This window comes from Agelaius phoeniceus, chromosome 10 (assembly GCF_051311805.1).
Source record: "Agelaius phoeniceus isolate bAgePho1 chromosome 10, bAgePho1.hap1, whole genome shotgun sequence".
NCBI lineage: Eukaryota > Metazoa > Chordata > Aves > Passeriformes > Icteridae > Agelaius > Agelaius phoeniceus.
Genome location: NC_135274.1, coordinates 10,534,257 through 10,557,623, shown reverse-complemented (window position 1 = coordinate 10,557,623; position 23,367 = coordinate 10,534,257). Strand labels below are relative to the sequence as shown.

Here is a 23,367-nt window from a genome sequence, read left to right as displayed (position 1 = left end):
AAGTCCTTGTGTCTGTTCTTCATGAGAAACATTTAATGTATGTCTGTCAATCTGCTGTTTTGTTTGAAGACAATAACTGTGCTAGAACTGGTTACTCTTTGAAGAAGCCATTTGAGTATAAAAACATTTTTGATTGGATCATTAATTTTCTGGCAATGCTGAAGCAAACTTCTTACCAGGCTTGCACAATAATCACCTCTTCAAGGCCTGGTAAAAAGAAGAGAGAATGCCCTTGAAAATTTATTGGCTTTAATGATTAAGGACTCTTACATTTGTGGTGGTGTGATTTAGAAAAAAATAAAACAGGGGAAGGGGAATGTGTGCAAATTATGTGAAAAATAAGGATCTGGATTACTTTGAAGTAATTTTAGCTCCTGATGGGCCTAAAGAGGTATCGTAAAAAATTTAAGTGAGAAAGACAGATCTAAAAACTTAATTATAAAGATAGTATCAAGGTTTCCTGTCACAAAGGTGGAAGGCAAAATGAGGCTGAGGAACACTTGCCCACGTGCTTTGGCAGAGCTCAGCCCCTCAGTATGGACTCCAGCATCTCATGAGGATGTCCTGGGGCAGGGACTGACATTCAGACTGAAAAACCCCCAGAAAGGTTTATCCACCACTTCCACTGAGGGGATGGAAGCAGAGAGGAATATCTATGAATTGAGAAAGCACCTTGCTCTTTTCGTCTCAGCCATGTTCATGTGAATCTGTCAAGGACAATAGCACTAAGGAGACAGACATGGAAGCTGCAATAAATCATCAAGAAAAAAACTCCCTCATAGCTCAGCACTGCTTCCACAACATGACATCACCCTGAGCATAATTGGTGAGATGCTTGCAACAGCATTGCCAGGGGATTAGATTTAAAACTTTGTATAATAGTTTGAAGGGATGTTGAAATGCTTTTGTAATTCAAGGTACTAACAGTTTCTCCTGTTTAACACCAGGTTGTTCAGATGGTGTACTCCTGGAGAGGAGACATGAGCTAACCTTGGTAAACAGAGAGATAGTGGGATTTACTTTGAATTTAAAATTTCTAATACGCATTAATTAGCCTGTCTAAAGATCATTCCTTTAAGTGAGATGGTGAGTTCCTAAGAAATATTACTACTTCTTTGAGTAATTCTTGAATGGCTTCTTTAAGTAACCTCATATGAATAATTTCTTAAGAACCTGAAGACGTAAATATCATTTAACTTAAAGAGTTTTTGCAGGCAGTGGTTGTCCATGACAAATCTAACTCAAGTGAAATTCTCTCCCCCTGCCTGCCAAATGCTGTTGCAGTTAAAACCTGTGTGTATCATATTTACTTAGCAAGGTGCTCAGGTGATTTTAAGATGCTTCCCCCTTCTAGCTGCAGTTTCTTTAACCTTGGGTGGAGATCTAAAAATGATGCTGAGAGTCCAATGGTTTAGTTCAGAGGAGGCAGTTCAGTTCAGGACCCTAATGCATGTATCTAATTTTCATATGCTCCCAGTGACTCCTAATGATCAGCAAGAAACACACAACTGAATAATGCAGAACATGTCGCTGGATTAAATTAGAGGGAAACAAACACTGACAAGTTTAGGCCTGTTGTTGCAGTGTGTTTTCTCCTCAAACTTGTTCAGTAGCTCTAGGGATGCACTTAATGGGTGCTTAGCCTCAGCTTTCCCATATGCTGTTTATGATACTGACTTTGTCTATGTTGTTTGGAATAGAAAAGGCTTAATGAGTGCAACAAATACCCCTTTAAGTTGTTGATTCAAAAATACAGGAAGTCAACCTGTTTAACAAGGGTGTTTAAAAAGCTTTCTTAATCTGAGAAGTGTTTTATAACAAACTGCACCAGTATTTGACACCAATATTTTAGCCAGTTTATGTGAAAATTGCTTCTATAAGAGATTCATGGCAGCAATAGAAATTTGAAAAGGCAAATGACATTTCAGATACTTTCTAACCATTCTGAACAGAGAGCATTGCAGAACCTCTGACTGTAGATCTGGTTTTCTCTATAGCCTCATCTATTATTATTGTTTCCCAGCTTACAGCTTCACATCAGTGAAAATGGTTTTGCTTTCTTGTCATTTTTGACAGGGTTTGCTGGACTTGAAGAGTAGGTTTGATCGCTTCCTCCAGGAGTCTTTCAATAACGACCGGCTCTTCAAGCAGACGATTGCGGGTGACTTTGAGTACTTCCTCAACCTCAACTCCAGGTCTCCAGAGTACCTCTCATTATTTATTGATGATAAGCTGAAAAAGGGAGTCAAGGGGGTAAGTATAAATCAGCTCAAAATATCATGCTTTTTGTGCTGTCAGCTTGGATGGAATTAAACTAAGCTGCTTTTTGCAGAATTATTTTTATATTAAGAGAAATTATAATTTTACCTTAAAAAGGTGTATGTAACATGTCTGTGCTCATAACACTTTAGATCTAAACTTAGAGAAAAATCAGGCATAAGGAGGTCTTTGTGGCTTGTCACCTCTCTCTGAAGCAGCATACCTGAACTACTTATAGCAGATACTGTCTCAAAAAACAATTAGGTTGTGGTAGATTCTGCAGCTCTCTTCTTTTCAAACCTTATGTATAATTTCCTTAAGTATATTTATAGTTTGGCAGCTATTCTCATTATCTAATAACGTCTTTTGAAAATTAATTTGGTTAGAGAAAAGGGTTTATCTTTGCTGCTTTTTACTGGTTTTACATACCAGAGAACTGTTACCATATCTGTGTTCTCGTTCTGAGTACATCTGTTGCCTTCAGTCTTAGCTTCTTTCATGACATTTTCTGAGGTACAGAATCCAGACTGGACAGGATGGTTCAGCTGAGGCTTCAGTTGCTCTAAATAAAACTTAGTACTAGAGCATACAACTAAGACATTGGGAATCAAATAGTAAATCCTGGTTTTTTATAAAACAAATAATCGTTTTATTTGTGTGGCACTAGGCAGGCTTTGCAAAAGATGTCTTAACAGTAAAAAGCTTTCATTCCAAATGAACTTTTCTACTCCTAATACTGATTTCCCTCATGCTGTTTTAAACTTACCCAGGAACTTTTACTGTATTTATCAAATTCTATCCAGTCGTTGTTTCCCTTTTCCCTTGCTCTTGCCTTTCCCTTCATTTTAGATCTATTTCTTACTCCACTTTATTGAGTTAGTGCACTGTTCTTTAAGCTGTCAATCATATATTGGACCAGTTTTGTTGGCTACTGTTAGACCATCTGCTGCTGTGAATTACTTGAAGTACTTAGGTTGTGTAAGACACTTGTGCTGGAAGATTAAAACCAGCAAATTATTTCTTTTACAGCTAACAGAGCAAGAAGTAGAAACTATATTGGATAAGGCAATGGTTTTATTCAGGTTTATGCAAGAGAAAGATGTTTTTGAACGCTATTACAAGCAGCACTTGGCAAGAAGGCTTCTCACAAATAAGAGTGTTTCAGATGACTCTGAGAAAAATATGATCTCCAAATTAAAGGTAAGACAGTACTTGCATAATTTTAGGGGGTTTTCTTTCTTTTTTGTTTTCCATAAATATGGTTTCTTCTGGTTTTACATGAGACATACAGATAACATAATCTTAATGGCTGCTAAATACAGAGCTGATTTTGAAAGCCCCAACAGAAACTACAAAAGGTTTTTCAAATATTTTCATGGAAATAAAGGAAGGAAGTACTGAAAAGCCCCTGTGATGAGAGTGCAACCTAGAAAACAATTTTTTTCCAAGTTTTTAAATAATAGGAGAACTGCAGTGACTGAATTTGAAGACTATGTTTTGTCCTGGATTTTCCATTATTTGCAGTACAATTTTGTTACTGCTTGTATTGTTGTTTTTTAGTTGTCTCCATCAGCAGACTGGTGATAGTGCTCAATTCCTTTTTGATTAAGTGGTTTGAAAAAAAAAAAAACCCTTCATATCAGTCTTTAGAAACTTATTTTCCTTAGCTGAGTAAATACTGATTAAATAGACCACGAGATGGAGAAGAATGTAAAGCCTAAAGTTGAACAGACCTTAAACAAAGTTCTATTGCAGCTTCTTCTCAAGGTGCATGACAAAGAATTAGAGCACTTCTGAAGCAGAGGGATCCTAAAACTGCACTGCTGCTTATTTTTGAACTTCCTATTCTATCAGTGAGCCAAGCCTGTTTGTATCAGATTTCTCCAAATTTCTCAGTATTAATTCCTTCTCAATTACCTCTCCACCACTTTGAGCCTGGTGATTCAGAAAGCACAGGGCACACATGCATTTGCAAGATGAATCAGTGCACATGAGGTGCCCTCTTTTCTTACAGAGCTGCAGAGTGGTCAGGATGCTGAATCTAGCAGGCTTCCTTTCCCATCTATTCCCAGTATGTGTTAGAGATGGGCACACAGTCCTGCCTGTGCACATCTGTCCATGTGCACGTGTTCCTGATTCTCACAAGGCCTAGGAATTTTGCTGGGTAGTCTGCAGTCAGCCTTCAAAATAAAACACTCCCAGGACAACAGGGGTTTCCTTGTGATATAAATAGGGTCATTCCCCTTTACAGAATTGTGCTAAAAGCAGGTGAAAGTGCATGTCTTGATTTGATAAGCGTTCACAGTTTTTTTAATATGATATAGAAATCTAAGACATAAATACAATAATGGAGAAAAGAGAAGGAAAGCAAGTTAAGATCTGTGTAGGGTTAAATCTTTATACAAGGTAGGAGTCTTTTCTGAGAGCTGAATGTAATGCAAATGGAAATTCCAGTAACCAAAAGTACAGAAATGTAATTTTGGGGATTTATAAGCTAACTTTAGTCTTGCAGTTTGCCTGTCAGAAGCTTTGTTATCGTAGTGCTGGTACAACAAATGATTTTGTGGTTTTAGACTGAATGTGGATGTCAATTCACGTCGAAACTGGAAGGAATGTTCAGGGACATGAGCATCTCAAACACAACGATGGATGAGTTCAGGCAACATCTTCAGGCAACAGGGGTAAGTGCTGGGGTCTGTGTGCTTGACCTTTTGCTTCAGTACAAACCCTGCACCTGTGTCCATTCTTGTGCTTGTGCTTCTTCATTTGCTGGAAAATGTGTGTGCTGAGAAGGACTTGGTCAGCTTGTGCAGCTTGTTCCTTTTTTCACTCTGTGTCTTATCTTATAAAGTGTATCAGCATTTCCTGAAATGCCAGAGTCAGCTGGGACTTCCATCCACAGCTCAAGAAGTGCCAGTTCCATTCCATAAAATCTGTGTGTCCAAAAGGCTGGGCCGTGGCTTCGCGGCTCAGCGGCTCTGCCGGGCGGCACCGCCAGGGGGCGCCCTGTGCCCGCCCCCCGGCTGCCAGCTGTGCCCGCCCCCCGGCTGCCAGCTGTGCCCGCCCCCCGGCTGCCAGCTGTGCCCGCCCCCCCAGCTGTGCCCGCCTGCCCAGCTGTGCCTGTGCCCCCAGCTGTGCCCGCCCTCCGGCTGCCAGCTGTGCCCGTCCCATCCAGCTGTGCCCATACCCCCCAGCTGTGCCTGTCCCCCCAAGCTGTGCCAGTCCAGCTGTACCTCTCCCCCCCCAGCTGTGCCCCCAACTGTGCCCACCCCAGTATTGTGCCCCTGAGTATTTCTCAGCAAAGCCTCCCATTCTTCAAGGTTAATGGTCAGTTGTGATGTGTGTTTTTTTGCTAAGAGCAAGAAAAATGCTGCATGCTGCAGGTATTTGCAAAGCACACCATCTCAAGTTGAGCTTTCCTAGCACAATCAATGCCTTTGCTAAAACTGCTATTTTATTGCAGATGTCAAAATTTAGTTTTGGAAGTTTTCTTGCAAATTATCAAATATTGATTTAGTTGTTTAATTAGAAAAATTACACTGCCTTGTAAGAGTAGGCCCCTGGAGTATTTTAGGGAGACATCATTCTTTTTGAGATATCAGTTTACTTTCTCTAAAACATTATTTTTTCTGTACTGATGCTCAGTAACACTTAATAGTATATAATAAACAGCCAAGTAGTTCCCTGTGTGCAGGTAAGTAGGGTCAGTACATGAACCTGTTTGGGTCAGTTTCAGAAGTCTGGATGCCAGGAATATTTTCATGGATAAACTCTGTCCAGTGTCCCTGGTTGTGCAAGGTGATATGAAATCTTTGTTGTCTTGAAGCAGTTGGCTGAAATCCTCCTCATCAGCATTCTGTGACTCATCATGAGTGGGAGACCAGCATGTTCTCTAAGGGGATTCAGAAAAGGATGGAGAGGAATTGGATAAAGGTGTTTTTGGACAGGCAGCTTTACTACTGGTTTGTTTGGTTTCTCTGCTTTAGAGGCTAGTCATGTTTTGCTTCTGGTATGCTCGAAATGTAAATTTCAATAAAAATTTGTTGGAGTATTCCCCTTTTTTGGTAGCATGGCTGGCTTGGACATGTAGGGAAAGAGGGGGTTGTGCTTAGAGATTCATTTACATGACAATCTTAAAATAAATGAGTTAATAAATGATATCTCTATCTTCTTTTTAACTATATACAGCTAAGAAGATGAATTTAAAATGTTAACAGATGTTCTGTTAGGCTTTATTTAAAACTACTTCTTTCTCTTGGCAAGACACCAGCAGTTTATGTGATGGTTTCCTTGTGGTCAGCCTAATCGTGGCCTTTTAATGAAATTTCCAGAAGTACTATTCAGGAAATGCAGGAAGATTTGGGGGATTTTGTTACTGTTAAATTGCTGGTGATACTGTGTTTTTTATTAAATAATTTGTTCTGCTCCTTTTTAAACAGTTTCAGTACCTTGAATGTGTACAGTGCCTCCTAGAGGTGTCAGGCATCTGCTTTTCTCACAGTAATCCCACCTGCAAAGTTTCCTTCTGGATCCTCTATCCTGAGATACAGGCAGTGCCAAGGGCTGTGTAGATGATAGATTTGCTCTCAGAAAGTGGAAAGCTCAGCACCAGGGGAAGTCCAGGCTTAGAGATTGAGAAATTTTTGTAACTGTGATCCTGGAACACTTCTTGGGGTTCTGTAAAGACTGGGTCACTTCAGGGTACTTTCCACTAGTTCATACCATTTTCATGCTGAAAAGACATCTTGTAAAATAAAGTGCTGCCAAAATTTTTTTGTGTTACCAACTGCTTAGTGCTTATCATGTAGGATGGGAGACATTCTGAATTAGTGCTCTGTTCTGGTCTGGCAAAGACCAAAAATTTTGGGGAAATTGTTGCCATCTCAGCTCAAATGTTTCAGTTCCAGATAAATATATTTTCTGTATCTTTCTGTCTGCGCTGATGGCCTTTTTCCACACTTTGTCTGGAGGAAGAAAACTGTTGAAACTTGCTGAGGTTTGTCAGAAGTTTCCTGGGCACAAGCTGGTTGGTGCACACAGGCTTTCAGTACCCATAATACAAAAAACTCTTCTGTAGTGCATGGAAATGCTGCTCTGCTATTGGATAGTCAAAGTTAGAGTTCAGGTAGCAGTTTTTGACCTTCTAAAACATATTGTGTTCTATTTCTGTGTAGTGGATTTATGTAAGTTGAATATTGTTTGCTTTGGGTTTTTTTGCCCATAATGTGTGTTCTTTGAAGGTATTGGTTCTACTCCTAAAGCTGAAAGTAGTCCATTTTAAGCTTTATAATGCTCAGCTTAGTTGGGATACCTAATGAGGATTATGCATCACTGGTAGCCAGACCTTTATCATCTATGAACACATCTTTATAGATCAGCACTTGAGCTGGGGAATGTTTCCTCACCAGTGCTGAATATTCAGAGTCATGGCTGTCCTAAGGGAAAGGGAGTAGGTGGGCTGTGCAAAAGTGAGTCACTGTTGGCATTGCAGTCCAGAGATAAGCTCCCTGTGGTTCAGTATTAGATAAGCAGTATCTCCTCCCTTCTTCCAGAGAGTACATTTAGAAGGAGTTATTTTGGAACTGACACATTTCATGCAACCCAGCTTTATTGCATGTCATCAAAAAACCCATTTACAAAGATTTGTTGTACGTATCACAAGTTCTGTTTATGATCACAGACACTTAGTTCTTGATTAAGAATTCCTTTTGTTCAATTCTGTGTGCTCTTAAATGCCAGAGGGGAATAATGTAGAGGATTTTTGCTGTACCATCTACTCTGATAGTGATGAATCAATGTATTTGTCTGGTTTTGTAAAAAGAATGTTTACAGATATGTCTATTTCTTTTGTAGCTAGACAAAATTCTAAATCTTTTACACTGATACAAAGTGGTGAAACATGGTCTTGTTTTAAAATAGTGTATGTTTTCTTCCAATTACCCCTAGGTCTCACTAGGAGGTGTTGATCTCACAGTGCGTGTCCTCACAACAGGTTACTGGCCTACCCAGTCAGCCACACCAAAGTGCAACATCCCTCCAGCTCCCAGACATGCTTTTGAAATATTTAGAAGGTATGTATTACTGCAGATTTTTAGGTAGAGGTTTACAAAGGAACTTTCTAAATTTACCTGTACAATTTTTTTTTACCTGCACAGATATTTTTTTAATGCTTTAACAGCTTTATTGTTAAAGATGTGCTGGCCAACTGTTCTTTTTCAGCTTATGTAAAAATTGGACAATGCAATACTTGTATTATGATGCCTGAGGTTTTGAGAGATTTTTAAATAAAATTCTGACAGAAGTTCATGTTTTGAAAAAGCAAAAATTTAAGAATGTCCTCAATAGCTCCAAAAGGCTATGTAACTTTTAAAATTTATTTTCTCTTCAATACAAAATGTGAGCTATATGTTGTTTTCATTTCAATTCTATTACAGATTTTATTTAGCCAAACACAGTGGGCGACAGCTGACACTCCAGCATCACATGGGTTCTGCAGATCTCAATGCCACTTTCTATGGGCCTGTTAAAAAGGTAGAGAATCAAGATTATATAAATATTGTATCTCTTGTTACAAGTAAGCAAATGCAATTTTTTTGTAACTTCAGAATTTTGTAAAATAGAAGCAAACCCATTGAGAATGTAATAAGAAAAAGATGCCTTCCATCAGCCTTATAGTCTGATTCTTTCTGTGCAGTAGTTTTGCTTTGACTTTTTTTCCCCCTCTGAATTTAATTTGAATGCATCACTCAGCATCATCTTTTACTTGTAGAAAAGTAATAAATGTGATCTTGAAGGGACCTCAGCCGTTTAAGTGGTTTGGATTTTTTTGACTGTCAGTGAAAAGTGAAAAGAAACTTGTTACTTATAAGCCAAGTTTAGCCTGCTTTTCATATGCAGAGTGCACTGTAGACAACATTTTTTCAAAACCAGAGTTTATAGAAGTACAATGCTTAATTTGTATATGTACAAGAAAGGAATTTTATAGTGATTAGACCAGTACTAAAATGCTAAGCTGGAACTAGTAATGGTATGATGCTTGGGGGTGTAGGAGCCTATGCAAATTGAAAGCAAAATTCTTACAACAAAGTATTAATAACATGCACTTGTGAAGATGTTGAAATTGTGTTACTGTGGGATAAATAGGTTGATAACTTTAAAGGTAAGCTTAAGAAAACTTGAAGGGTGGATAAGTAATGGAACAGGGGCCTCAGAGGTGGTGGAGTCTCCATCCTTAGCAATGGTCAGTGTTTGATTGGTGGCTGTAGATGGCCTGGCCTGGGCTCTGTATGGAGCTCAATCTCCCTGGCATTGTAAGGCAGCTGCTGCAGGAGCATCCTGGCCATGCCCCCAGGTGTTTGCCTTTCTGTCACTTCTGTAGGCTGATCTCCTGGAGAAATGTTTCACATGAAATTTTCATCTTACCAGGATAAAACACTTTTCAGTGAAGAGTAATCTAACAGTACTTTTGGAATTTTAAAATAGGAAGATGGCTCAGAAGTCGGTGTAGGAGGTGCCCAAGTAACTGGCTCAAACACACGGAAGCACATATTGCAAGTCTCCACTTTCCAGATGACAATATTAATGCTATTTAACAACAGAGAAAAATACACTTTTGAGGTAAGTGTCTGGGTTTCTCACCTGATTCTAAATAACTGGTTTGGGCACTTTCTTTCTTGTCCTCTTGAGTTAGGCATTTGAAAATCAGGTGCCTCTCATTTTATTTGAGTATGGATCAGGCCAAGCAGATCATTAGCAATGCACCTGGGAAAAGCAGTTCTTGGGGAGGAAATTATGTGGGAGCTGAAGGTTTCAGAAATGTTTGAGAATTGTGAGTGTGGTTGTTCTAGGCCATTGAGCTGTAGAAAAGCTGAAGTTGAAATGCAGCAGGTGGCTCCATTTCCTCATTTTGTCTTTGAGAAGCTGGATTTAGAGGCCAAAGGGTGGAGAAGGGTTTGTATCCTGGCTTCTTGGATGCATAAGTAAAATTGGCAGGCTGGACTGAGCTTGGAGGATGAATCAAAGAACTTCCAGCCCTTCTCTGAGCTGAGCAGCCAGAAAGGACAGTGAAAAAGGGTCTGGATAGATTCTTAACAAGGAGACTAGAGGGGTGTTGCTGGGAAAGGCTGAAATGTCAGCTAAGAGACGACGATGATGATGATGATGATGAAGGCTTAAGGAGAGGAGGAGGATCATGTGCCTTGTTGTGTGGGCACTATATTGTTTAGATAAATTGATAGTTTTGTTTTGGACATTATCTTCTGTTTGAGAGAGCATTGGCAGCCTTGAAAAGCAGTATGGGTGCAGTTTGAAACAGTTGATTTCCAGGTTTTCTCATCTGCTTTTGACTGTGCTATGCATAGTAATCATCTGCCTTTTTGTTTGGATTGTGTTTTCAGCTTACTTGGCATACTTCTAGCCTGTTAATAAAGAAGGTTTCTTTGAAATGGTCTCAGTAGTGATTAAGGAAGGCAGGATTTGATAAGGGACTCTTAATAAACTACTGATAATTTAGAACATTATTTTAGAACACAGAGTCCTGTGTGTTATGAAATCCATTGCAGGAGCATTACAGCTTTGAGTGCTTTGCAGAATATTTGAGGGAGTGAAAACAAGGAGGGGAAAACTTAACAGCTCTCTTTTTTCTTGAAGCTGATTTTGAAATTGGGCTGGTAGCTGCCTTTTTCCACCAAATTGAAAGCTTAATGAGTAGTAGAGCCTTACCCACATATGAATAAATAACACTTGGGAGAGCAGTGAAAAATACAGTTTTTAATACATACTCTAAATTATACTTTATTTTACCAAGACCAGGTGATAGAGAAATATGTCCATCTGCTTTTAGGTTGTATGTTTTGTTTATTTCTGGTTTGGGAGTTCTTAAGCTCTTGCTTTGTGTCCCACTTGAACTAAAACGTTAAGGAGGCATATTTGTGTTCTTTGGTTTCTTTGGTGAAGTGTGTGGGAGTTGTCTTTAACCCCAGCCAGGAAAGCTTATGAAAACTTCAGAGGAGAATGCATTTTATCTTTGTTCATTGATTACTGGACACCCTGATGAACTGCTGAGTGCTGGGCACCCATTCCTTCTCTCTTGTGTCAGATGAGTGCTTTCAGTGCAGCAGAGCACGTGAGCTGACTTGTGTGTGCTGCTGTATCCTAAAACTGTCTGATACACAAAGTGTTTCTGCAGATTCACAGCTCAACAGATTCATCTGAAGTTGCCTTCACAGCTGAACAGACTTTGCTGTTTTATTTTTCATTCAGTGTGATTATTAATTGCAAACTTGATAAGATCCTCATAATAATCCTAATAACCATTAGGCCATATGATTGAGGAAAAAATGGGATACTGATAATGCTAAAATTATCCATAAAATACTGTGGAAACTTAAAAGATCGTTGCATAGAAAAATTTCTTCACAGAAAAGTGTATACATTTATTGTATTGCTGCACAGCAACATTTTATTTGTATATGCAAAATAGCTATTGGCCATATAGATGTAGGTTAATGCTTCTGAAGTGGAAGAGGAAGAATCTTCATGCAGGCCTTCAAAGAATGCTAATTTTTTCTACAAATTCAATTTCTGATCAAGTCTTATACTCAACATATTTTTCAGTTGATTTACATTACAGCTCAGTATTTTAAAAGGTGAGATACTCACTTTTTGTAATGGCATCAGAAATAAGCATGGTTCTTTATGTTTAACAAACAGGAAATACAGATGTGACCATAGTAGAAGTTGTGGAATAATTCCACAAAAATGAGAAATTAGAACTGTAAACGAAATTCCCTCTTTTGCTGTATTCTCTGGAAGGCAGACAAGTTGCAGTCTGTAAATAAAACTAAAAACACTTTTTATTATAAAAATGATAAAATTATTTTCCTTTTTTTTTCCTGCACATTTTCCTTCTAATAATCTGTTTTCTTGTATAGAACTGTCAGAGTTCCATACCTGGAATGATTTCTTTTGTAGCCCCCAGACAGAGCTATCACTTGATAATATTTTAGCACTGAGATTGTGTAATCAGTACTACTCCTGTGAACAAATCTAATGTGTTTTTTAAAATAAGGCATTTTTGGAGATGAGGAAGAAGTATACATTTCTCACTGCTACATCAAATATCTACATAAAAATATGTTCAGGAAAACATTATGCTGCAGGCTGAGGGAAAGAGAGCACAGGAACATCTGTTATTCCCATTTACATTCATAACTGCATTTTTTTTATTCAGCTTGAAATTTTTGGCTCCTTCTGAGGCAGCATATTGCAGTGCAATTCTTTGTGGTCCTTACTTTAATGCTGGGTCATAAATTCTAAAAGTGAAATAGTTCAAGTGTGTTCATGGCTCAGTGTGAAGTACAACAGCAAATAGTGGTTTATATAAGGATAGGTGGCATGAAACCCCCTCAAACTCCCTTTTGCTCTTTGTTTCACTTTTGTTAAAAGCAGAGGATGTATATATGGCTTTGTAGAACTGATGTAGTTTTGAAAGGATTAATTTAAAAATCAAAGTTTGGGAGCCTGCATGTCACTGGCATTACATCATTAATAAGCTGGGTTTGGTTTGTAGCCTTTAAGGCTTTTCATTTATCTAAGCTCTAAAATCTTGCACCTTCCCTTGGTTTGGTAAATTTTGGGCTGATCAGTCCATTTCAGTAAGGTTTTTTTGTTGTGACCATGTAAAGGATTATAGCTTCTTGGGATTTTTTTTTTAATGCTACTTTGTACTGAATCTGAAAAAAAATGTGTGAAGGTGACAACTGTGTTTGAAATAAAGCAGCAAAGGAAGAAATAGTAACTTTCTATGAGCAGCTTGGGAAGAAATGATTTGATACTAGGAAATAGTTAAAATATGTGGATATTCACAACTTCAAATGGTATAAGTATTTCTGAATGCATTATGCTAAGAATACTCTTAGGAACATTATAGTATTTCCTAATCATCTATAAGCAGAAGATACCAAAACCCCTGATTTTTTTTATTTTTTTGACTGGGTGATTTTATTCTTTTTACCTCATTCCAGTTCACTTGACCTATGTCAAAAACAGTTTTATGTGGCTTCACGTAAAGTCACCACCTCTGTGTGTAGTGTCAAGGTGAAAAATAATGCCCATTTTGTCTGAGTCTTGGCATCACAGAGAGCTGGTAGTGAGGTGCTGTGCATGAGGTGCAGTCCAATTCTTGATAAAAGTCTGAGTCAAAGCCACTACATCCAAATCATTTTTATTGAATGTTGTCAGTGGTGCCTGAAGACAGAAAAGTGGCTGTTTTTTCTGGGTTGATTTAAGAAATAACTTGAGTACACTCAAGAAATAACATTATTTGATAGAATTTAGTTTGATTCTTCTGGTCACTCTTTAAAGACCTTTTAACAAGTTGTTTATAGTTCTTTACAGATCTTAGCATTTTGATCACTTGGAGTTGTTACTGTTTTTAAGCTAAGGTCATCACATGGACTTGTGTGCCACGAGAATCAGGAATTTATGGGGACAAAAGGGCTTGATACTGCCCTTGGAACCAAAGTTGGGGAAGCTGAGAAAGGGATAGCTCTTGGGGACAGCTGCTTGTCTGCAAGGTTTGTTTTTTCTCTTTAGCTCCTACAAGTCCCTCAAGAGTCTGAATAAGAATGTGAAATCAGAAGTGTCTGCAGTTTCCTCAGGCTAGAAATAGGAAGAAAAGAGATGAGAAGAAATGAACTTTTACTGAAGAGAGCTCAGTAAACACATAAGGTCTGAGAGAGCAGCATAGTTAGCCTTCTCCTAGAGCATATTAAGGCATCATTCTGCATCCAGTGTAATTTATTTACTAGCTCATGACCACTGTTGACTTGCCTAACATCCATCTCTCAGCTGACTCTTGAGAGCACTGACAGAGGTACACCAGGTTATGTACACGTTTTACAAACAGTCTTCTTCAAAATTCATATATTTGCTGCACTATAATGGGCTCTTTTTGTATTTCACCTGGAGCAGTCCTAGCCAAAGGCATCTGGGCTGTAAATAAATTGTTGGAGCTATTCAGAAGGGAGGTATGATGATCTAGAGTATTTGTCTGCTACAGTGAAACCAGACATTGTTTGCTCCATTTGTAAAGATCTCTTTTAGCAGCGTGGCTGAACACAAAAGTATTTGTGCATCTCTTGGTCAGGAATGCTCATGAATGGTCATGAACATCATGGATGTTTTCCATCACTGAGTTAGTCAGAAGGTTTGGTTTTGCCCTGTTCAGCAAACCCTGGAAACAGTTAACAAATGCTTTCAGCCCTCTCAGAAGTTACAGGGAAATGGAACAGCTGGTTATTCATTCTTCTCCTTCAGCTCATGGTGACTGTTCATGTGACAGAATTCACTGAGTGTTGACCCAGGTGGATCATTTTGCACAGTACCCACTGAGACCTTGCTGCTGAACGAGTCCTGACCTTTCAAGTGCCACAACTATCACAGTTTTACTTTAAGCAATCCCTGATGTTGTGTGCAACACACAAACTTCTGCCACAGCCATGAGCTAACAAAGTATTCTTCTTTAGGAAATTCAGCAAGAAACTGATATCCCTGAAAGAGAACTGGTTAGAGCCCTACAGTCCCTTGCATGTGGCAAACCAACACAACGTGTCCTCACAAAAGAGCCCAAGTCAAAAGAAATAGAAAATGGTCACATATTTACAGTGAATGATCAGTTCACATCTAAACTACACAGAGTCAAGATTCAGACGGGTAAGTCAGCTTTATATTCTACTCTCTTGCAGTCTGCCTTAAAACTTCAAATCATCTTTTGCAGGATTGATGTCCATAGAGGTAAAAGAGAATTTTTTTTTTTTGGTGATGAGTTGCATCAAAATGAAAATTCAAATGCCAAGAACAGTATGGAAGTCAGTTAAGCCTTTTACTTTACAAAATTTGTAATTATCTCTTACAGGAAATACTGAAAGAAAAATAAAATCCAAATTAAATAATAAAATGAAAAATATGCTACTGATTGATTCAGAAATAGGAAAATTGCCTCATAAGTTGCTGTACTGCAGTGAAATGAGTGATGTTTTTAGCCCATGATACAACAGCCATTTTCAAGTACCAGGTAGCTTATAATGGTTTTGGGCAGTGATTTGGGTTTAACAAATAAGGGAAGCTGAGTGTATAATAACCACTTCATTAGCTTATAGAAGTGCTGGTGCTTGTGCCTGCAAGCAGATTTGAGTACTGTTCAAATTTTAACATAGTCGTAATTAAATAACAGTTTGTTATCTTGTCAGTTGCTATCAAAATATGCCAGAAAGTGTTAGTATGTTCTTGTGGCTGCTTTTCATTTAAACAAAAAAAAAAATCAACTTTGAAAATGTCAAAACTCAGGAAAATATAACTTGATGTCTAGATGAAATAAGTAGTGAAGCTAACACACAATGAAGCACATTTTAATTTTGCTAACATAATTTACATTCTCTATTTTCTTCAAGTTGCTGCCAAACAAGGAGAATCTGATCCAGAAAGGAAAGAAACAAGGCAGAAAGTAGATGATGACAGAAAACATGAGATAGAAGCTGCTATAGTTCGGATAATGAAATCTAGAAAGAAGATGCAACACAATGTGCTAGTAGCAGAGGTATGCTGGTACTGAGTTTTGCTTTTGCTATTATCTCATTAAAGTTACACAGCTCTTACTAACATGATTCTGAAAGGCTTTTGAGGGATGCTGTATTTAACCCATCCTTTCTTTTCTCCATGTCTCTCTGAAGACACCTAAATCCTTACTCTTCACTTCAGGATGTACTCACGGGTGTATCTAATTTTCCTTCCTACTTTTAGTGCTGCTATGATGTTAAATTGCTTGAAAAGCAAACCAGTGTGCTTTACATTATTTTTGGCTTTGATCATGTTACTGAGCAGAGAAGCAGTCCTGCTGCTTTTCACTGCTAAGCTCACACAGCTCCAGGACATGACACATTTTGCCCTCCTGAACTCCCTCAGAGCTGTGAAACTGGGAGCATTCTCAGGTTGTGACCATGCCTCTGTGGAGCTTTGAATCATACCCCAACATGAGCAAGCAAGTGGAGGGACTGTCAGAAGTCTGCAAGCTGCTTTTTATGCTCTGTAGCTGTCACCATCTCTGTCTGAATACATTTTTCTGGTTGTTGTGTTCTGTTAGGGTACATCAAGATCTTCCTTGCGCTGTGATTTTATATTGTTGGCTTTATTTTGTTTTAGGTAACTCAGCAGCTGAAGGCCCGATTCTTACCAAGTCCAGTTGTTATTAAAAAACGTATTGAAGGACTTATTGAGAGAGAATATTTGGCACGAACACCTGAGGATCGCAAAGTATACACTTACGTAGCATAAAATGCGTTCAGAAAATTTGATTTATTCTTGGACTATACTCTTCGCATGAACTGGGAAGTTCTTTTAAATCATTAATATTAAGACGACCATCTTCTCTATTAAATTACAGTACATGTTCTAGACCATTCAGATCAAGCCTTTTACTCCTTTTGAGAGTTTTTGACATGAATTAATTGAGCTTCAGGCTTTTCAACGTTATCCCTGTAGAGATCATCCTTACAATTCTTCGGGAAAATGTGAATGTGCTGCGTTTGTTTTCAATACTGTATGAAAACAGAGAAATAAAAATGACTTTAGAAAATACAGCTCATTTAAAAAAATAAATTTGTTGGAATTTCATTTCCCCAGATCTTCAGTGTTGATGTAAATGTGTTTCTTGTAGTGTTGCTTAGCACTTCGCGCATTGTATAAGTTGGGTTTAAAAGAAACCACAAGTGGTAAGGCAAAATTCCCACTTACCTTGCTCTGCTTCAAATGTTTTTTTTTTTAACTAGACATGTTTAATTTAAATACTTGCTAATTTTTTGAAGACCCAAGAAGACAACTTGAGCATGCTTCACTCTTCCAGCTGCACTCACTGTTCCAACAACATGAATCAGGAACTTCTGGGGGCTCAGAAAAGACCGTAATAATTTTGGCTTTCCCTTCTGTAATTTGAGTTCTTCTAAATTAAACTCTATATTGATTAGGTTTTTTCTGGTTTCTTTATAGGAAAAAGGACAAGATTTTAGTGTGTATAAACTGTATAATAATTTTTGCTGTTGTACTCACTGCTGATGGTGGATTGTACAGGGCGATGTTTTTATTTCACTAAATGTAGACAAAATAAATTTAAAATAAATGGATTTAGTGTACACAAACAACTAATTCAAGTGTGTTAGAGTACAGGGTTGACAATCTTTGGAATTAAATACTGTCCCCTGGGGATGTACTGGGATTATATTTTGTTAATAAACATCATAGATGGAGCTGTAGCCCCAGGGCTTCCCATCATAAATGCATATTTCAGGAGATTAAAGTGAAGCCAGCGTGCACTATTTGTTTTTAAAAATGCATTTTAAACATGCAATAAAAAATTGTTACTGTAATGAAATTTTTAGTTCTTACCCTGAAACGTTTTTTCTTCTTGACAGTATGCTGCAAAAATAGATTAAAAATAGCAGTTTGGTGGCATCATTCTTCTCACAGTTAGAAATTTTTGAGTGTGCATTGTACTGCAGTTTTTATTAAACCGACATTCCAGTGCACATATTCTGTGCTTTCCCAGCATAACTATTTTTCTGCTTTAATTCAAAACAGTATTTTTTGTCTTGGTTCACATTACTTTCACCCATAGATCTTGATAAATCTAGATGGGATGGGCTTTCTAATATGAAGAGCTGGAAATGAAGCAAAAAGAAAAGCTTGGTTGTAGAGCACCTGCCAGAGCAGTTCTTGATGGGCTGTGCTAAACAAGTGCATGGTGCTGGTGCAACATTTCAGTGTGACTGGAGGGTGTTTTTCACAATGTGTCCCCACAATTTTAGCCCTCTGCAGCCTGTTAAGGTACAAGTCCTGGCTGTTGTTCAAGAGCAGGATATTTCTTCTAAAGAGAGGGACTGGAATTAGGATGATATTTTTGACTATTTGGAAGCTTTATTTATGAAGCTTTAAGTTTACTGCACACCCCCAACACACCTACACACACACAGAGTAGATTTTGAACCAGCAGAAGGAGGTGGTGGCTGAAGAACTTTCTTGCCTTGTCCATCAGGAATTTAGCCCCAAAGGAAAGAGCTGGACCATTGGCCCTATTGAAAAGGTGTTTGCTGGCTGTTACTAAAACACCTCTGTCTCTGCACAGGGTATGCAAATCTTAGTAGAGATGTGGTCATTGTAGAGCCAGTACAACAGTACTAAACACAGGGAGCTGATCTGGGGTTTTGATTTTGTTTAAACTCATCAGAAACATCTTCCTCAAAATGTAAATTACTCTTCCATGTACCAATATGAAGGTTTTCTTTTATGTATAAAGGACTCTTTATTAGCATTAATGTTGTGATATTGCATGTTAATGTTTTCCCATGTGCTTTGCAGGGAGAAATGAGTTCAAGTCCTTTTCCCTGTGAAGTTTACAGAGACATGAGTGTTGTGATTTGGGACAGGAGGTCTTTGTCCTGTGCATTGCCTCTGTACTTCTGTTGTACATCAGCTGAAGTTTCCTACTTCTGGTGGCTTTTGGGAGGCTGAATGTTGTGTGAATGACTGTATAATTAGGTGTTGAAGAGTGTCTTTTTAAAAGCTGTGTGGGCAAGAGTGTTTGCCAGAAGAACAGCAGGTGCTGATGGCTGTTTTCAGTAAAAAATATTAAGAGCATAGTTTCCATTTTAATAGAATTTTGAAGACACTATTCAGGAAGAGACTTCTGCTGAAGTCAGATTTCAAAAATATGCCCTTTGCCATTGAACATGAGGTAGAGGATTGAAAAATGGAGAATGTGAAAGTTCCAGTAAGAGACAAGAAGACATCACTAGTACTGTGCTTAAGGTGAGTTTGATGTTTACATATTTGTATCTTAGTGGGATTTCATTTACAATCTATAGTAGAATTCTGCTAAGCCTTATCTAATTTCAGTTCTTTCTTAATTTCTACTTAAAGCTTCTTTGTAATTTTGTTAAAGTATCATTAGTAGGATTGTAGTTACATGTGTGAGTGCAATTATTAATAAGTTTGGTTTCTTTGCATTAATGTGCAGCTAAAGGCATTAACAAGACTTAATAAACATGGAGTTTAATTCTTTGGAATTCTTTAAATTAGAAGTAGGGTTTGAGTTTTATAGCTGTGTGAAGAAGTGTAGGCATGTACTTTCCTTGTACATGAGTTTATTTAAAAGTATTTAGAGTATTCCTCATTTACCATCATAACAAATGTGATGACCCTATGGATCCCTGGTGCAGTTCTTGCTCTTTTCCATGTTCACTACCTTTACAGCTTTGGTTTACTCTTTGTGTCCCCTGGAATTAATCCATACAGTTTCCCCACTGGCAATTTACAGAATAAATGAATGCCAAGCAGACCAAGTCTGTGATGTTAAACTACTCCTGAATGCAATGTCTTTCCTCTTTTCCAAAGACAAACTTTGTTCTGTTGACCCTGAAGCTTCCAATGTAACACAATTTGTTCTATTTGCCACTGCTCATTTAGAATCAGCCACTGGTGTCAGATTTACTTTCCCTCACCCTGTGAAAACAGAAGCTTTGCACTAAATATGCTGGGTGGCTGAAGTATTTTTATTCCCATGTATTGCAATCAAATTTTGTAGTACCTGATGGGTGGCACTTGTATATATATATATACACATATGGTAATAGAGCCTTTCATAATGCTGATTTGTGGGGATAAGCTCGCACAGAGATGGGGTTCCAGTCTTTTCAGAAGTATCAAAAACTGGAACTACTTGTGGCCTCTGCATGTCCAAAACTGGCCAGAACCTCTATAGCTCAGTCCAACCCTTTGGCTCTGCTTTGTTCCTCGATCCTGAGCTCCCCCTTCCATGGAGCCCTTTAGAGCAAGGGTTGGTTTGACAGCCAAGAACTGGACTAAATAATGTGCATAGCTGGCATCATCTTGTGTGTGTCTGGGACAAAGGTGAATTTCTGTTGAAGCTCTCATTTTGATAGCTTGGACAGTAAATGTATTAACCATTGTGCTCAGTCCAAAGTGTAAGTTTAATGGTTCCTTGGTCCTCTGGAATGTTCATTTGAAAAGACTGTACAATGCAGAACTTACAAATCCAGCTGAAAGCTGGATAAAGGTACAGGATAATAGTTCACCTACTTTTCTGTCCTTCACTGTGCAGGGAAGTGTTCGTAGATTGTACCCCCAAACTGCATTTAATATTCTAAATCTTTTAGCTGTGGTTGGGTGTAACTGCATGGACATGGCTGGACCTCTTGCCCCAGCAGAGTCCTGTTGAGCTGGCATCAGTATGTGTCAACTGTATAAACAACTTCACTTCTGCTCTTTGCTTCCTTCCTTTCTTCTCCAAAACTGGAGCTTTCATGGGGAGTAAGTCCATGGGAGCTAATGCATGCAGTAGCTTTGAGATGAACACAGGGTAGGAAAAGAAGTAACATTTGAACATATAGCAGTGATGTTTTGTTAATCATTCTTTCTCCTGCAGTTTAAAACTTCACTTTTATTCCAGGTACAACAGAGGAATCCTTGGATCTTAAGAGCTACTCTCTTCCTCCTCTGTGAACACTGTGCTGCTGTGGTTCACTTCATTTGTGTGCCATCTCCTTCAAACCCTGTCAGAGCAGTGGTGTTTGGTGTGGCAGGAGCTGAAGCAAAGGTGGGGGATGCTCAGGGCAGCAGAGGGAGGTGTGTTTGCTCCCAAGGGCTGTTTGCTGGAAGGTGAATCTCTGGGGGGAGCGACAGAGCTGGAGTAAAACGTGTTTGAGGTAGTGCTGGATGTCACAGGGCAGAGGGGTGCAAAAGGCAGCTTCAGTAACTTGTGCTCCTCATGTGTAAGAGGTTCCCCGTGCTGGTGGCTTTGGGCAGCCTGGGGCACTTGCAGCATGCCATTGTGTGTTACTGGGATGTGGGGAGTGCAGAGCAGACCTGCTGCGAACATCCGGAGCTGTGCCCCGGGCAGGGACCCCACTGCCTGCTGTCTATAGGGCGTCCTGGGTACCTTCCCACCCTCTGCTTTCCTTGACTGAAGCTCTGTTAAACACCCAGCAGCGTCTTTAACCAGCTGCTCCTGCAGTTTGTGTCTCAAAACTTTTAAGAATGTGTTTTGGAATAGCATGGACTGGCAGGAAAAGCAAATTCCCGTGTGCAAGAAATGTTTGAGGTGAATGAGGACTGAGAGTTATATACACGGTGTCAGATGATGAAACAAAACACATCTGTAAATTGAATCTGAAAATTGTGGCTTTTTAATCTAGTCATGGGACACCTTTTTAAGTTATAGTGCCACATTTTATTTCTTGAATATGTTTCTTAGGAGCTGAAGACCTTTTGAGATTTCCACAGGCCACAGAAGGATGTGGATTAGTTGACAGTGATAAATATGTTTATTATTTATTTCTTCCTTGCTGTAACCACTTCTTTAGATAAGTGTGGCACAGCTGGAGTGACTTATGAGACTTAGCATGTACTGAGTCTTGCACATCCTGAACTTGGAGTGGTTTCAAGAAATGAACAGAAAAATACTAACAACCATGTCTAAGGCTGAAATCCTGGTGTCTTGAGCTCTGTTGTTCCAGCAGTCAGTCTGCAGTTACACACTTGTGACAGGACTTGTGCTCACTGGTCATTACCTTTAAAAGGAAATAGATATTGTGGAAATCAGGGGATTTAGCCCCCCCAAAAAGAGTATTACCTGAAATCTTGGAAACAGGGTGTTTCCTGTGCACGTGTCATGTTCTTTGAGTGATGAAATTTGATCATGAACTGTGATTTTTCAGTTGTATAGAGGTTCTTGCTATGAAGTGCTGCACTGGGCAGAATGACACTGCAGCTGGCTCCCCAGGCAGCAGTGAGCAGCTGGTCAGTGCTGGTGTGGTACCCAGAGGGGAGTGTGAAAGCAGGGGCAGCACCAACACACCAATCAATGTCACCTGCTGGATCCTTCAGCACTGAGCTCTTGTAAGAGCCCTGCTCTGGTGTGTTCACCACAGGTGCTGGTCTCTGCTGGATGAGCAGTGCTAATGGCAGCAGGGTGACAGCTCCAGTGCTGCTGTGTGACTGGTGATCCAGCCTGAGCTGGGGAACTCGCCTGTAACACCTGCAGGGATTCATCCCAAGCCCCAGCTGCATGACTGAGCCCTGGGTGCTCCATGAAGAGACAGCTCAGCTGCTTCTTCCCTTGGAGAGATTGCTGCTCATTGCACTCTTGGATGAAGCTGGGGATTGTGTTCCTCCAGGGATGCAAGTTGCACAAAGAGGCAAGTATAAGTTCTTGTGATTCAAATGAAACTGCTGGTCTTTTTTGAACACAGGTGAGGGAGTAATGTCTGAAACTGCACCACTCTGCTCTTGTCTGATGGTTGTGATACAGAATGATATCAACATGGAATAATATTTATTCTCAATCTGCTCAGGTAATAATGGCATCATAAAAGGAAGAGCAACAGAAAAATTAGCTTTTTAGAAATTGGTGAAGAGTAGAAAAGAGTGAAAATACTATCACAAAGGATAGGAGATAGGCTCCAGGTTTTCAAATCACTCTGCTTCTGTACTTTTTAGCATCTTTAGCTTCTTTGGCATCTTCTGCACTTTAGCTGTAGTAAAAAGTGTGCTCTGAAAAATCCATGGACATGGTCTTGTTGCCCAAGGACAATCATGCTTCCTGTCCAGGTGGGCTGTTAGTATCATGTTTTATGTTTTAGGTATTTTTATCCTCTTGTTTTTAATCTCAGCTATTTGTTCTCATTAGGTTAGTACTTGAAGCCTCATTTTTGACCACACTGTATTTATCCAATATGTGGAAAGAAAGCCGCAGCGTTAGTCCTTGCTTTAAGGAAATATGATCATGTGAATGTCTCTATTTTTACAATCTCTTAAATTAAGCCAAGTTTTTCAAGGACAGCCCAGCTTTTTTAGGGAAGTTCACAGACTGGTAGGTGCACTCTGTCCCATTCCACTCTAAGCCACTGAGGTTTAGGCTGGTGGTTCTGGGCTTCTCAAACACAATCTCTGAGGGGTTTTTTTCCACATTTTTTACCTGCAAAGAAAATCTTGCAAATGTGGTGTGATTGTACCTCACATCAGTATCTGCCTGGGTCTGCA

The 23,367-nt window shown here is 39.1% G+C and overlaps 1 protein-coding gene across 1 annotated transcript in view; it reads left to right on the top strand.

The window, feature by feature from the left end:
- CUL3 (cullin 3) overlaps positions 1–16,939 on the top strand; it is a 55,462-nt gene extending 38,523 nt beyond the window's left edge. The window contains exons 8-16 of the mRNA XM_054638955.2: positions 2,077–2,253; positions 3,289–3,459; positions 4,833–4,940; positions 8,206–8,330; positions 8,694–8,790; positions 9,742–9,876; positions 14,787–14,973; positions 15,711–15,856; positions 16,459–16,939. Coding sequence (XP_054494930.1) covers positions 2,077–2,253; positions 3,289–3,459; positions 4,833–4,940; positions 8,206–8,330; positions 8,694–8,790; positions 9,742–9,876; positions 14,787–14,973; positions 15,711–15,856; positions 16,459–16,590 — 1,278 coding nt within the window. The 3' untranslated portion in view covers positions 16,591–16,939. The remainder of the gene's footprint in view (positions 1–2,076; positions 2,254–3,288; positions 3,460–4,832; positions 4,941–8,205; positions 8,331–8,693; positions 8,791–9,741; positions 9,877–14,786; positions 14,974–15,710; positions 15,857–16,458) is intronic.
- The last annotated feature ends 6,428 nt before the right edge of the window (positions 16,940–23,367 follow it).